Below are 14,138 nucleotides of genomic sequence, written 5' to 3'. Positions count from 1 at the left end.
GACATGTTTGAACTCTCTGAGAAAGAATTTGTCTTAGTATTTTTTCTTTCATCTCCATGAATATGGTCAGGGCTTTGGTGGGTAACCTTATCCCCATTTGATAGATGCCATAACAAATCTCTAAATGAATGTAGAAACAACACAAAGACAGTCGCCTATATTTTAAATATTTGTTCAATGGCATCTTTTTTTGAAAGAAAGTCAGCATCACTGATAACAATACCGCTACTTATGTCTCTATGAAATAGATTTTTTTTTCTAAATTTTAGTCATTAATTATAGCCATTCAGCATAACAGTATAATTGAAAGCTATCAATTGTAACATTTATTAATGTTTTAAAGGTTTAAAAAAATACAATTTAGGTGAACTTAAAACAATCTTCACATAAACCCATTGTAAAAAAAAAATGTCATATTTACCTATGCCCTTCAATATATCAGGGCTAAAAAATGTTCCTAAAGGCCCAGTCAGATCAGTTCAGATTTTTACTAGTCAAAATGCACAAAAAGTTATCGTTTTCGTTGTTTTAATGTTGTTAAAAACGTTAGTTAACTAAACTCATTTTAACTCATTTGACTGTGCTTGCGAGGATACTCAACAAAACAAATTTGTCCTTTCAATATACGTATAGTATATCACAAATAATATAACAAATATATATCAAATAATAAATAAATAAATTAAGTTATAAGTTATATTGTAGTGAATGTATGTTTTAACAGTGACCAATTTATATGGTGGTTGGGGCAGGGTGCTTTATCTAAATACACCACCATCCTATCCTACCTTTGGGAAAAAGATCAATGGTTCTAATATATAGATCAAGCAACTGGTTAAACATTTTTTTTCCAGAATGGAACCCAAACTGAACACTACAAAACAAAGATATCAGCATCCCTTTAAATAGCCATTTAGTGAATAGCTTGGTCCAGGTAGATTAGACCACTTTGTTGACATGAAACAGTGAAAACAGAACAGTCAGTTATATTACATGAATAAATAAATAAATAAATACATAATACATATTTCTCTGCAGACTGACTGTATGGAATAAATAAATAAAAGGCAAGGGTAAAATATACAGCTAATAAATAAGTCAGTGGGAATAGCAACAACATCTTACAGCATAGATTTCTGCCAAAAATGGTGCAAAATCCTATGCATGTCTATCCAGCTATCTGTAGAATCACACCTCTGAAACAGGTCTCCAGAGGAGGGTTTATAAATAAAGGACAGCATCCAGCATACCATATAGTGTGCCAGTGTTGGTTATATGTCGTTTTAACTGTTGTGCTATTTGGGGGGTACTTATTTTATGCCTTAAATTTCCCAAGCACTAGTATAAAACACACATATATTGCCATTTTCTGAATAAGATGACAACCAAGATGAGAAAGCTTTGGAAAATCACTGCATTACAGGCAGAGTTTCCCCATAACATGCCAAATAGTGCTGTTCAAATAATCTGAACTTATGTCATTCATTATTTATAACTTCCACTCATGGGTTCCACTCCACCCATTCACAAGATTTGCACTCACCCGCTTTACATCTTTTCCAAACGTCTCACTGTAACTGGTCCCCAGGACCTCAAACTGGACATGAGAGTTCGCTCCATTGCTTCGGAAGTCCATTAAACCAGTGAGCCCAGAAATCCGTCCCTGAAGAGAACGACAAGTAAGACTTCAGTTCAGAAAGAAATTCATCATTCAAACCAGACCAGTTTTATTGAACACTATTGAACTTTACTAGGCAGAACTGAAGAGAACTGAACCATATCAAATTAAGTGTAATTGAGATTAATTGTAAGGTGACTCTAGACCTTTTGGATGGTGTCCAGCATGGACCAGCCTCCGTTCCAGGGCTTGGTTGACTTCCTCATGCAGTTCAGACTGGCCATGCTATGCCACTTCCTGTCCTCTAACTTCCGGTAGAAGGCATTGGCCAACATCAGCACACTGTCATACAGGTACAGACTAGACACCTAGAGACACATACACCAAACAAATGTGTAAACATATTTGTAATTTTTTTTTTTTTTACATGCGCATCTCACAAAAGTTACACTTACTAACCTGACAATGCATAACACCATGTAAACATCTTAAAGGGAAAGTTCTCCTAAAAATGAAAATTCTGTCATCATTCACTCACCCTCATGTGTGACTTTCTTCACCCTCAAGTCCAGTAAGTGGGGGACATGTTAACCTGCTTCATCATAGTGATTTCCAGTTTACAAATGAACCGGAATCGTTTGAACCGGTTCTTTTTAGTGAACTGGTTTAACCAGTTCACCAAATCGGACTGAACCGTCTGAACAGTTTGCGGCTTGAGTCAGTACAGATCTACAAGGTATTCAATCAAAACTCACTTTGAAACATGTCTGACATTCACAATATCCAGGAGTATATGATCCTGTGCTGCCGATTTTTGCCAACTCATTCAGCATTCCAGTTAGTCCAACTGTACACTGAACTAAGAACAGTACAGATATGTCATACATGCTGAGAACTGTTTGGCAAGGGGGGTTTAATAAAGGGGACAACATTTATGTTTCTGATGTCTTTTGCTGAAAAGCATAAAGTACAACAAATAAAACGTATAAAAAATAACAGTGATCCGATGGCTGTAGTTCTCAAGTCAACAGCATTATACTGATAGCAGTTCAATGTTTACAACAGCTCTTTAGGCACCAGTATGCTGAACCGAGGAACCAGTTCAGACTCGGGCATGTCCGCGAAGGACAGATGAGCTGCTGATACAAGTGTAAATTGAGCAGTTGAATTTAATCGGGCTGAAATGAAAGGTTTTTTGGTTTATCTAAAAAGGTGGGTTGATATTCACAATATATGTGAAACATCTGTTTTTTCCATCATTATTGGGTGCTTTAACAATATCATTGCATGATTACGTAAACAAACTGGTGAATAGTTTTTTTGCAAACCGGTTCATTTAAACAAACTGTCCGAAAGAACTAGTTTGCGGAAAAGTCTTCCCATCACTACTACTTCTGGTGTTTTGATGGCACACCAACTTAAAAAAGTGAATTTACGCCATCTACTGGACTGGAGTGTGAATCGATGGATGGCACAAATGAAAGCAATAGTAGAGACAGCAATTTTACAATGCAATTGCTTAAATTTCAGGTTGTTTTCATCAAAACCAATCCAATAAATATTAAGTTTTTACATTTTCTCCTTCTGAGTTCTGTAAAAGACAGAAGTATAGTCATACAGGCTTAGAACAACATAAGGATGAGTAAATGATAACAGAGGTTATATTTTGGGGTGAAACTTCCCTTTAAGCTGAATTATTTTATCGGGTAAAGATGATAAATGGTTTAAGCACAACCAAATCGGCACACTTATTTTTTTTAACATTACAGCTTATTCAATGTGCGTATGTCTTGTGTGGATATCTGTTTAGTAATTTCAAAATAGCATGTAAGCATGGCTTTTATAATGATAGTTATCAGTGTTTTATTGTACGTCAATGCACTCAGTCCCAAACAAGGGTGCCTACACGATAGAGTTTACGTCAGAGAACAATGCAAATCCATTTACTTCAATGGGCATGGTGCATTATAAAGGTATTGTGAAAGCTAAGTTCTTCAACATGCAACCAAAAGTACAATCATCCATTGACCAATGAAAGGTCCCGTTGTAATTTCCTGTTGTACTAAATCCAGTTCAGACCTCAGCTTGATTGCAGATTGACTTTTCACACCCTCAAAACCACTTGTGCATTGCTATCTGTCAAATGTTCTGTCAGTTACTCCAGTGTGTAGGCGGCCTTAGTCAAAAAACATCTAAAAATGTAGGGCTGAACACCAAACCACATACTAAAATTGGTCTCTAACTTTGTGAAAGACAGATTGAGTGTGTGAAAGTGTCTTCTGACTATGTTTGAGACTGAGAGGAAAGTGGAAAATAAAGAGCGCTGCAGGAGATTTTTTGCATGACTCTGCTCCTGCAGAGAGCAGCTGTCGTGCTGAGAGACACCTAGAGAGAAAAGACACCCTCAACGACAGCACTGTTATCGTCAAGGAGACGAGAGTATGGGGGCCGCACGGCCAAACTCAATGTCCCCATGCACAGACATGTGATCCTGACAAAACAACACACTTATGAGCAGATCAATGCATAGAGAGAAGGAATGAAGGCGTGATTGAGAGAGGAAAGAGTACAAGTGATGCTGGGAGGTATAAAAAACGTAATTTTTTAAAAGCCCTGTCCTAAAAACATTTCTCGTTCAAGAATATATGTCACAGTAGAAAATGAAGTCGCAATTCCCTTTTCAATGCAAACTTCAAAGAACTTTCACTTTTGTATCACCATCTGTGATTAAAAACATCTCAGGTTACTCATGTAACCATAGTTCCCTGAGAATAGTAAATGAGACGCTGCGTTCCCTAGGGATCGCTATGGGGGAATGCCTTGGCGTGACTGGTGTATGAAGTTGGAATCTAAACATGACAATGAACTTGACATTGGTAGGTGGAAGCCTATGATGTCACTGTCATCTGTGCCAAACGTCATCCACTTCTTGTCTGAAGGAGATGTCTGCAGGAATACCAAAAACAGTTGGAGGTTATCATTCATTCATTCATGTTTATTTTGTTCTTTAACTTAGTAAAGTGGAAAGGAAGGGTCACAATCACGCGCACTTCGATTGAACTGAGGCGCTAGTGATCTCTCACGCCACATTAAAGAGAGCAAAAACTGCATTTATTGTTTGAATTGTGTGATAAATGTTCAGAATTTGAGAGCTGAGACTTTTGTTAATTTCAAAAGTAACAAAGCACAAAGCTTATTGCGATTCATTGGACAAATATTCATGAATGAACCTGAAAAGTGACCCTCAGTCTCTGTTCAACTTTCTCTTCATAAATAAAATAATGCACAATCTGGCCTATATGCTTGTCCTGTAAGTTCGTGAATAAAAATGAAAATGTCAACAAAAACAGAGCCTATTAAATGGATTATTATTATTAAAATATGAAAATTATAATGACGTGCAATAATAAATTATGACAGAATTTTTACGACCCTGTCCGTCAAAATGACGGACAATGCGGAAGTCTAACGCGACCTCTGACCCACACCGACATGCTGAAGGGATGAGTGCCCTACTGGCTGAGCTAAGTCAAAGGACTCAAAAGAATCCTCATTCCTATGGTGAACATCCGCAGCGATCATAGACTGGAGCTTCTCAAGAATGGAGGCCTCAACAGGAAGACTCTAAGAGAGGAAGCCTAACTACATTCAAATCCAAGCCAACTTCCAAGGAGGCTCCCAAAGAGCCTAACGACCTAGCATACTACTTTATCGCAGATCTAAATTCTCCACGACATAACGTCCAACAGCTTGCATATGCGGGGCAGGCGGGCTGAGAGCACTCAGAAACATTGTCGTCCTCATCAGCCTCCTCCTGCTTGACTGAGAAAACGCTGACACGGATGAACACACATTCTAAAACTCGCAGTGCTGGTGCTGGTCATAATAAACTTGACTGTTCAGATCCCACGTTCAAACAAACGGTCTCCTGAAAACAGTAAGAGGATGACGTTTGGTACAGGTGCCCTTTTATACTCTCGGCCTCACCTGTAGTGACGGCATAGGCTGCTACCTGCCAATATCAAGTTCATTGTCGTGTTTAGATTCCCACTTAAGACACCGGTCACGCTGAAGGCATTCCCCGATAGCGATCCCTAGGGGACGTAGCGCGAGTTCCCTTTTGAAAGGGAAATACAATTTCCCATTTCAAATTTTGTATTGTGAATCTGGCTAAAACTGGGTTCCCTTTCAAGGGAACTCGAGCTGCGTCAAACGCTGTGGGAACGCCCCTGCGTTGTGCGTCATGAAGCACGTATGGAATCAGCCCAGTGGAGAGATGGAACGCCATAGGCGGGTGACGTCATCAACCAGGAAACTATAAAGCACCCCCTAAACACAAGCCCAACAGCTTTTTGTGCCTTCAGTCGCGCTATATGTGAATCTGTCCCTGTGTGAATATTGTCTGTCTTTACATACTCTGCACCACACAAACAATTTATATATATATATATATATATATACATATATATATATATATATATATATATATATATATATATATATATATTAAGAGAGATATGGCGAACGAACAGCAGTTTAGGAAGTGTGTCCCTCCCTGCTCGCGTTATTTTACGAGTGGGGATACACACGTTCTTTGTGTTGTTTGTTTGGGAGTGCAGCTCTCGATGGAGCTGATTGTGAGCATTGCGAGCGTCTGCCATTAAGGACGCTCCGCTCCCGCCGGGCGCTCTTCGAGGAGAGCGGTTCGGTGCGCGCTCCCTGCGGTTCGGGTCCCGCTCTTGCCGAGGCAGAGCGACGACGCGTATCGTGGGGATCGCATTTGGATCTCTCAGCGGGGTTAGAGACGGGCTCTGCCTTATCTCTCCCTTCACCTGTGAGATCCAGTGCCTCAGTCCCGTGTTCGGAAGCACGCGCTGCGGTTTCTTCCGCTCGGGGTGAGGCACCAGTTATAAATGAGGGAGATGTGGAGGATTCGCCACCTTACACTCCCGAAAGTGATGAGCTAGTGGAGGTATCAACAAGAGCTGTAGAAAAACTCAGCATTGTATGGCCAGTGACTAGACAGGAGTCTGTTTCTAAATCAAAATTAGATGAGAGATTTTTGCCGTCACGAGTGCAACCTCCACGCCGGTGCTTGTCGTTTTTTCCCGATCTCCACACTGAGGTGTCGAAATCGTGGAAAAAAACGGTGTCATATAGAGATGTTTGACGTGGTTCGCGAACTGCGTCAGGCTGCTGATTTATCCCTGCGCGCAACCAGAGAGTCGGCCAAGCTAGTGGGTCGATCTATGGCAGCTCTGGTGGCCGCAGAAAGACATCTGTGGTTAAATCAGACAAATATAAAAGAAAAAGAAAAAGCTTTCCTTTTAGACACTCCTCTCTCCCCCCTGGGTTTATTTGGCGATGCTGTAAATTCTGTCATCGATAAATTCCAGGAGAAGGAAAAGCAAACAACAGCTTTTAAGAAATTTCTCCCTTTAAAAATTCATGTCCCTGGGGCTGCTGGGCGGGAGCAGCCCCGGCCGTCTGCAAGCTCATCGTATAGGGCGCTGAAGCAGAGTGTCGTGTCTCGTGCTCCCCCTGCTGGACAGTGGGCTCAGCCGCGGCACTCTCAGCCGAAATCTCCCAGTAATAGAACTGATCTGAGGACAGTTATATTAGCTAAAAAGGCTTCGGCTAAGAAGAAGTCCTGAGGGTGGTCCCCACCGAGGCGGAAAGATGTGCACCTCTTTCTACGGTGCCCATTCTTCCTCGGTGTCCTCAGGGGCCCGTTCTGCCAACCCCGCCTTCATGCCGGGGCGCAGACGGTCCCAGCGAGCGATTTCCCGAGGGACGCTCGCTCCCTCTGAGGAGGGTTTCAGAGCGGTTAGACCAGTTGTTCCCTGCCGGTGTGCCGTTACAGGGCGCTGCGTTTGCTGCTCAAGTTACACCAGAGGCCAGTCTCGAGAGACTGGTACCCTTAGTAGAATTTCTGGCAGAGTGGAAAAGCCTTCCAAAAATATCTCATTAGGTCCTGTAGACAATAGAAAGGGATTATGCTTTCCAATTCAGGTGTCGTCCACCAAGATTCAGAGGGGTTCTGCCTACAGTGGTGGGCCCCGAGCAGGCTCTGGTTATGGAACAAGAGGTGAAAGCACTCCTTCAAAAGGAGGCTATAGAACGGGTTCCTCCTCCCAGTGTGGAGTCAGGCTATTACAGCCGATATTTCATCGTTCCAAAATAGGATGGGGGGTTGCGTCCAATTTTAGACCTACGCCTATTGAATCGCTCGGTAGGGAAGCCAAAATTCAAGATGCTCACTATCAAGCAGATCGTGTCACAAATCAGATCCGAGGACTGGTCTGTCACGATAGATCTAAGGGACGCGTACTTCAACATTTCCATCCTTCCACAACACAGGAAGTTCCTGAGGTTCGTCTTCGGGGGCGAGGTGTACCAGCACAGGGTTCTTCCGTTTGGCCTAGCCTTATCTCCCCGCACTTTCACGAAATGCATGGACGCAGCACTAGTGCCCCTGAGGCTTCAGGGTGTTCGTGTCCTCAATTACATCAACGATTGGTTGATTTTAGCTCAGACAGAGCAGATGGCGGTTCGACATTGAGATGTCGTTCTCGTTCATATCAGGAAGTTGGGGTTGAGGCTGAATGCAAAGAAAAGTGTATTATCTCCTCAGAAGACCACTTTTCTGGGTGTCGTTTGGGTTTCGGTTTCGATGCAGGCGCCACTCGCTCCGACCCGCATTGTTTCGATTCTCTCAGCTGTGAAACAAGTAAAGCTAGGCCAGCTACTTACTGTAAAACAGTTTAAGAGACTGTCGGGTCTGATGGCAGCAGCGTCCGACGTTATACCTTGCGGCCTGTTGTACATGAGATCGCTACAGTGGTGGCTCAGGACCAAGGGATTCTCCCCGAGGGGAAATCCGCTCTGCACGGTCAAAGTCACGCGGCTCTGCCTTCGTGCTCTGGTCATGTGGAAAGAAACTTGGTTCCTATTCAAAGGGCCTGTGTTGGGGGCTCTTTGTCGTCGCGAAACGCTAACGACGGATGCTTCCCTCACAGGGTGGGGGGCGGTCACGAGTGGTCGTCCAGCCCAAGGGCTGTCGCAGGACCATCATCTATCACGGCTTATAAATTGTCTAGAGATGTTGGCGGTGTTCCAGGCTCTGAAACACTTCCTAGCAGACCTGAGAGGTCATCATGTGTTAGTTCAGTCAGACAACACGTCGGTGGTCTCTTATATAAATCATCAGGGGGGCCTGCGGTTTCGCCGGCTTTACAAGTTGGCCCGTCAGATCCTCCTGTGGTCCCAAGGGAGGTTACTATTTCTGAGAGCAATGTATCTTCCTGGGTATTTGAATGTGGTAGCAGACTCCCTGTCGAGACAGCGGCCGAGGCCGGGGGATTGGAGACTCCATCCCGAGGTGGTGGAGTCCTTTGGTTGAGTTTCGGTCGCGCCGAGGTGGACCTATCCGCTTCCAAGGAGACCACGCATTGTCATCTGTGGTTTTCCATCAGCCATCCAGCCCCTCTGGGGTTGGACGCTATGGTGCAGCCGTGGCCGAGGTCACGTCTGTTCGCCTTTCCCCCGATTGCTCTGCTACCTGGAGTTCTGGAGAGGGTTCGCCGGGACGGGGTCAGCCTACTATTAGTAGCCCCGTTCTGGCCGGCCCGAGTATGGTTTGCAGACCTGATTTCTCTCCTGGACGGCTCTCCCTTGGAGCTCCCGGTCAGGAGAACTCTTCACTTCTTGGTGTGGAGAGCACCTGCAGGACCCAGTTAACTGCCCAGTGGGTGCAGTGCTGGAATTCCTGCAGGAGCGCTTCTCCACAGGGCTATCCCCCTCCACACTAAAGGTGTATGTGGCAGCACTGGCTGCCTACCACGTCCCTTTCAGAGGAGTTTCTCTTGGGAGGCACCCGCTTATAACTCGTTTCCTTCGTGGCACACTGAGGCTGAGGCCAGCAGTTCGTACGAGGGTGCCGGCCTGGGATCTGGCCATCGTATTAGAAGGTCTTTCCCTAGCTCCTCTTGAACCTATCAAAGAAGTTCCTGAGAAATTTCTCACGTTTAAGACTATCTTTCTTCTTGCTATCTCCTCACTAAAGAGAATCGGAGATTTGCGGGCTCTGTCGGTTTCACCCTCGTGCCTGGAATTTTCGGCTGGCATGGTTAAGGCTTTTCTGCATCCTAGACCAGGTTACGTACCCAAGGTCCCTACTAATGTTGTTAGACCTACAGTTCTGCAGGCCTTTTGTCCTCCTCCATTTCTGTCGTCTGACCAGGAGAAACTTAATTTACTCTGCCCTGTTAGGGCGTTAGACACCTATGTCCACAGAACTGCCCTGTGGAGGAAGTCAGAACAACTATTTGTGTGCTTTGGGCCACCCAAGAAGGGGTGTCCCGCGTCTAAACAGAGAATGAGCAAGTGGGTGGTCGAGGCTATCTCACTTGCCTATGAGTCGGCTGGTCAGCCTTCACCTTTGGCTGTACGAGCCCACTCTACCAGGAGTATGGCGGCTTCTAAAGCCTTACTGTCAGGAGTTTCCCTCATTGACGTTTGTGATGCGGCTGGATGGTCTTCACCGCATACTTTCATTAAGTTCTACGACCTAGACTTAAGTTCTACCCCTGGGGCACAGGTGCTCTCGTCCTCTGTGCGCTAGTTCTCACATGGCGGTCACTTGGTCCTATGGCGACGTGGGTATTAGCGTTCCCACAGCGTTTGACGCAGCTCGAGTTCCCTTGAAAGGGAACGTCTCGGTTACGTATGTAACGTCCTGGTTGCGTATGCAACCCACCGTTCCCTGAAGAAGGGAACGGAGGACGTAGTCGACGTCGACTGAATTGGGATCTCGCTAGAGAGCCTGTCTTCTTCGAGTACTATTGAACGAGCCAATGTAATTGGCGTGCGTGATTCGCATCACACACTCCGCCCCCGCGGCGCGGGTATAAATACGGAAGTGGATGCACGCACTAGTTGCTTTTTCGCTGAGGAGCCGAGAGTAACCCGGGGTCAGCGGTGGTCCAGCGGTAGTGGCAAGGGGACTACGTCCTCCGTTCCCTCCTTCAGGGAACGGTGGGTTGCATACGCAACCAGGACGTTCCCTTTCAGTCGATAACGTCGGACGTAGTCGACGTCGACTGAATTGGGATCACCCTTTGAACACGCCACTAACGCTGCCACCTTCCAGTGCCTAAACCAAAGCCTCCTGATGCCCCCGCAAATTTAAGGCGGGGAAGGACAGGGCTTAGGCCAGGGAAGTCACTGCTGTTCCTACAGGACCACTGGGAAAGCGTTCCCCGTACATTGGAAGGAAGGGACGCTGCGGAAGCCACGTCCAACCCAGAGGGAGGTAACGTGGAAAATACACATCTGAACTGGGCGGAAACCGGGCAGTCTAACATATGGAATGACACTGGGGTGGCTCCAGCCTAAGACGGGGGGAGACACACCGGACAGTGACGGCAGAGAGACTCTGCCGAGGGAAGACACGGGCTCACCGCAGGGAGCCGTATCGTGGAAGAATACACATATGGGGTCGCCGAAGGGACCGCAACATATGGACCCAGCCTAACACAGGTTCCACACTGCTTACGAGTGGTAGGCCTAACACCAGACGTTCCGCACGTCCGACGTCGGAGGGGTGTGGAGGAACTCAACAGGGTTAAATTTTAAGGGAACTCAACTGGAGTAGAAAGGCGCACGTATCCAGTCCATAGGAGGGGAATGGCGCAGCAAGCCTACACTTGAACCGGGCTCACGGTGAAACTGGCTTCATGAGAAGGGAGCCCACGGGAAGCAGCGGTTCAACTAGGTGTCGTCCAGCCCCCAACTCTAGAATCTGTTTTAGCAAAGCATATCGTCAACGCCCAGGCGGAGCACTTTACACTCATCATAGAGGAGCTCAACACCTAAGTGGACATGTTGCATCTCGGATCTTTACCGAAATGAAGGCAAGCACTAAGTGCAACTTTGCATGGAAACAGCCTTCCCTCTCTGCTGAATTCCAACAGATATTTGTAGAGCTGGTCTGAGGTCTATGACTTGCATTCTGTACACGTCCAAGCGAACGGACAGAGAAGCCAGGGCTGGATCTGCCTCCTCCAGGGCAGCGCTTGCAGGCTCACCACCTGCTCCTATTACGGGAGAGGTAGGAACCTTGGGCACAATCCGAGCCGGGGTCTCAGCTTGTGAGAGTTAGCCGGCCCAGACTCCAGGCACAATACGTTGACCGAAAGCGAGCAAGTCCCTACCCTCTAGTAGAGACCACGCGAGCAGGAGAACTGATATAACAGATTTTTTAACTCACTGCCTGCAGTGGCTCAGGGGCGGTCTCTGCAGTGCAGTCGCACCAGGGACAAGGCCCAAGAGGATAAAGAGGGACACAAGGATTTACAAGACCTTGCTCCTCAGGAACCTGACGATCAGAACGTGCTTCTGCATACTTCTGCAACACGATGAGCGTCGTTTAAACACCGAGGCAACATCATTTTGAGGGTGAAGGAAAACAGCCTACTGCAACCCATTTTGCAGGAAAGAGAGCACTGAAGTGATCGAAAGCTTTCAGGATCTCCTCTGGAGAGAAGACGCACTCAACGACTAGGTTCCACTTCTAAAGGCGTAAGCACGCTACCCAATTCTAGGGGGTGCTCGCAGAAGTGATGGTATCTATCACATGTTCTTGTGATAGCCACCTGAACCTCCGCGTTCAGATATAAGACCGCCCGGAATCTCCGGGAGCAGAACGCGTGTGCCATCGTGCCCCGTCCCCGAAAGAGTTTTCAGGGGAAGTCAGGAAGGCTGTTGATGGGAACCAGGTCTAGTTGGGCCAATAAGGGGCAACTATGAAGACCTGTTCCTCTCCTGACTTGGCACGTAGGTGCAAGCGATGGGCGCAAAAGACAGGAGCATTGCTCAACACAACATGTGAAGATCACTGGGCTTTAGGAGCATTTTCTGCTCAGCACTTGGGTGTGACAAGTTCACTGAGCTTCAGGAGCATTCCTGCTCAACACCTGAGTGTGATAAACTCACCGAGCTTCAGGAGCATTTCTGCTCAACACTTGAGTGCGAAGAACTTCACTGAGCGACAGGAGCATTTCTGCTCAGCACTTGAGTGTGACAAGTTCACTGAGCTTCAGGAGCATTCCTGCTCAACACCTGAGTGTGATAAACTCACTGAGCTTCAGGAGCATTTCTGCTCAACACTTGAGTGCGAAGAACTTCACTGAGCACCAGGAGCATTTCTGCTCAGCACTGCGTGTGACGAATTCACTGAGCTACATGTGATGAACTCACTGAGCTACAGGAGCATTGCTGCTCAACACCTGAGTGCGATGAACTTCACTGAGTTTCAGGAGCAATTCTGCTCAACATGAAGAGTGATGATTTCCCTGACTTGAGCAGGCGCAAGGCGACCATGAGTCGCAGTCACTTTTAGAAGGCTCACTGGGGTTAAACGCATTTCTGCGGGCCCCTGGGGCAGCTGAGACCCAGTGTTTGTCCAAGGGTAGTCCGCTCGGTTTACACAAACACTGGCGGAAAAATGAAACCGGGGGGGGGGGGGGTTGGGTGGGGGGGCAACTGAGCGGCCCTGGAATGGTCATAACCCAGCCGGACCCAGGGGATGGAGTCTCCACTTGCCCTGGCTATAACTGTCGTGAGGCTCGATGGCGGCACGATTGAGTAAGCGGGAGGAGTGGAACAAGGCGCCCTCAGAAGCGTCTGACTCCAAGGAGGAGGTGACGGGTGAGTTGTGACATGCAGGGGAAGCTTGCGCAACGGTCGCAATGTCTAACAACTCGAGGCACGAATGCCCGTGTAGTCGGGGGTCGCCCAGGCCCCCGTTAAAACACGCCCTTTGTACATGGCCCCTCTGTTGAAGAGGGTTTGGCAGCAGACCGGGATGAACTATAGTCACACAGGGTGAGCTGCTCTGCCACTGTCACCTCGGGACTCGATCATGAAGCTAGCGCTGAAGCGGTCACATATGGATGAAGCCTATGGCTGCAACTACCATATACCCCAGGAGCCTCTGAAAGTTCTTCCAGTGGGACCCTTTCTCACTTCAAACACCAGCTGAACACATTCTCATTGGAGAAACGTGTTAGACCGAGTCCATCTCCAAAACTGAAAAAGAGATACTAAGCCCGTGGGCGAGATTACTCTCTTCCAGTTGACCTGAAGACCCAACGGGCTCTGGAGCACTCGAAGGGAAGGACACTGTACTGATACTCCACCCTTACACGCAACCCACAGGATGGCCTGCGGTGCGGAAGGTAGAGATCTGTTTTTAAGCACATGTCTTTCAGGTCGGAGCTGCAGACCAATCTTGGGCCAAGATGGTCACGACCCACCACCTAGTAGCACGAAGAACGAGTTTACAACTGGCCTTCGTACCGGCTGGAGGAGCGGCTATATCAAATCCTTCGCCAGCAGGATAAGATAAGCACGCACAAGTCAGGAGCACTGCTCAACGCTCGGTGTGATGAATATCACTGAATTTTCAGGAGCACGTCTGCTCAACACCTAATGTGATGACTATCACTGACTTGAGCAG

General features: G+C 46.8%; 1 protein-coding gene across 3 annotated transcripts in view; it reads right to left on the bottom strand.

Annotated features, from left to right (window-relative positions):
* Positions 1-14,138, bottom strand: part of grid1a (glutamate receptor, ionotropic, delta 1a) — a 373,012-nt gene that overhangs the window by 40,685 nt on the left and 318,189 nt on the right. For all 3 annotated transcript variants that reach the window (XM_077239644.1, XM_077239645.1, XM_077239646.1), the window contains exons 7-8: positions 1,825-1,986; positions 1,544-1,663 (exon numbers count right to left, since the gene is read on the bottom strand). In XM_077239644.1, coding sequence (XP_077095759.1) covers positions 1,544-1,663; positions 1,825-1,986 — 282 coding nt within the window. The remainder of the gene's footprint in view (positions 1-1,543; positions 1,664-1,824; positions 1,987-14,138) is intronic.

Source organism: Siphateles boraxobius, unplaced genomic scaffold, assembly GCF_051911475.1.
Source record: "Siphateles boraxobius isolate OS27281-9 unplaced genomic scaffold, OSU_SipBor_1 22, whole genome shotgun sequence".
Classification (NCBI taxonomy): Eukaryota; Metazoa; Chordata; class Actinopteri; order Cypriniformes; family Leuciscidae; genus Siphateles; species Siphateles boraxobius.
The sequence above is the reverse complement of the archived record's forward strand: the minus strand, read 5'-3'. Positions and strand labels throughout refer to the sequence as shown.